At 41.7% G+C, this 1,856-nt stretch overlaps 1 protein-coding gene across 1 annotated transcript; it reads right to left on the bottom strand.

Moving 5' to 3' along the window:
• Positions 1-212: 212 nt before the first annotated feature.
• LOC112505879 lies at positions 213-1,238 on the bottom strand. Its single transcript, XM_025109924.1, has one exon. The coding sequence runs from the start codon at positions 1,236-1,238 to the stop codon at positions 213-215; it is 1,026 nt and encodes a 341-aa protein (XP_024965692.1).
• Between the last annotated feature and the right edge of the window lie 618 nt (positions 1,239-1,856).

Here is a 1,856-nt window from a genome sequence, read left to right as displayed (position 1 = left end):
AGGCAAATTTATAAAACCATAAAAAAACCAACAACTAAGCGTTTGACCACAACCAATAGCCAAACCCCCCAAAAGACTTGGACACCAAATCATACCAAGCCACAACAAGCCAAAACAAACAAAGCCCCACAGACCCAAACAAATAGCTAAAAATAAAGAAAAGGAGCTTAAACCACCAAACAACACCCCAAGCCAACAAAGGAAAACTCAAATCAAACAGCATTACCCTGAGTTCGCCCCACCATCCAAGTCGCACGAGTAGCAATAGTATGATCAATAAGTTTGATAAGTTGCATAGATGTCCGGTGATCCTCTGAAAAAAGTCTTCTATTACGTTCCTGCCAAATATAGTAAACAGACGCAGCTACCGCAAGTTTCTGCTTCAAGCTCCTCGGTCTTCGACCAGTATCAGAAATAGCCTCCAAAATATGATCCCACAAAGAAGGCATGGTCGTCAAGTCCACTTTATGCAAGATACTATCCCAAACTTCACGCGCAAAGTTACACTGAAAGAATAAATGCGAGTGGGAATCCATAAAAATTCCACAAAGCGAACATTTCAGATCAGGCGATTCATCCTTCCAAAGCATACGATCTTGAGTAGGCAAACGTTTATGACAAGCAAGCCATAAACAGAAGGCGTGTTTAGGAATGTGGCCAGAGAACCATACTGATTTATACCAAGAAACAACCAGATAAGTTCCCTCCAACGAAGCCCAAGATTTACTAACCGAGAATTTCGAACAAGAAGCATTATTATCCCCCCAAAGAACATAATCACAAACAAAATCATTCAACACAGGCAAAGGAGCAGAGAAAATTTCAGCAAACCTGGTACGCCACTCAGCAGGCCAAACACCATCCAACCGTAAAACCAGCTCACGAACAGTAGTGGCAGTAGAGAATCCACAAGAATGGATAAACCGGTAAGATAAAAAAGCCGAGAGATTACCACAAGGTAACCAAGAATCCTCCCAAGCATTAGTCCTCCGACCATCACCAATCTGAGAAACCAAAAAACGCCTCAACTGAATACGTAAGTCCAACAGTTTACGGAAGACCCATGACCAATTGGAATTTTTCCGAACCATCCAGAATTGAGAAAAACGAAGATAATTACAATACACCCATCTAACCCATAAAGACTCACGATGCCCCACAATATCCCAAACATGTTTAGCAAGTAAAGCCCTATTCCACGTAGCCAACCTCCGAATGCCAAGACCCCCTGACTCCATAGGTCGACACACCACGTCCCAAGAAAGCCTACATCTTCCTCTAGGATCTTCCCTTGGAGCCCAAAGAAATTTCCGAAATATAGCTTCAAGGTCATGGATTAACCCAGAAGGTAATAAGAACACAGACATCCAATGCAACTGAAGAGATTGAAGAACCGAAATAATAAGTTGTCTACGACCTCCAAAAGAAAGGAATTTAGACTTCCAATTAAATATACGACTCTTAACTTTAGTAATCAAAGGACCGTAATCACTTATCTTCAACCTAGTTTGAGACAAAGGGACTCCCAAGTAACGAACAGGAAAAAGACCCAAGCTTAAAAGGAAGACATTCAAGAATGGCCGCCTTTATGTTAGGTGACACATTCCCAAAATAAGTCTCACTTTTTTCAAGGCTTGGTGCTAACCCCGAACGTTGTTGAAAAAGATATAGGGCCTTTTTAAGCACTTCCACCGAATAGACATCACCCTTTGTAAAGACAAATAGATCATCAGCAAAACACAAGTGAGTCAAATCCAAGTCATCACATCCCCGATGGTACCCAAAATCGAAGCTTCCTGAAGACACTGCTTAAGGAGGATAGAAAACCCCTCCATTACAATCGTGAACAGATAAGG

This window comes from Cynara cardunculus (assembly GCF_001531365.2).
Source record: "Cynara cardunculus var. scolymus isolate 2C chromosome LG 1, CcrdV1, whole genome shotgun sequence".
Classification (NCBI taxonomy): Eukaryota; Viridiplantae; Streptophyta; class Magnoliopsida; order Asterales; family Asteraceae; genus Cynara; species Cynara cardunculus.
This window is presented reverse-complemented; position numbering and strand designations above follow the sequence as displayed.

Excerpts from the sequence above, each read along its gene's own strand:
- LOC112505879 (XM_025109924.1), bottom strand. The coding sequence starts at position 1,238 with ATGGAGTCAGGGGGTCTTGGCATTCGGAGGTTGGCTACGTGGAATAGG.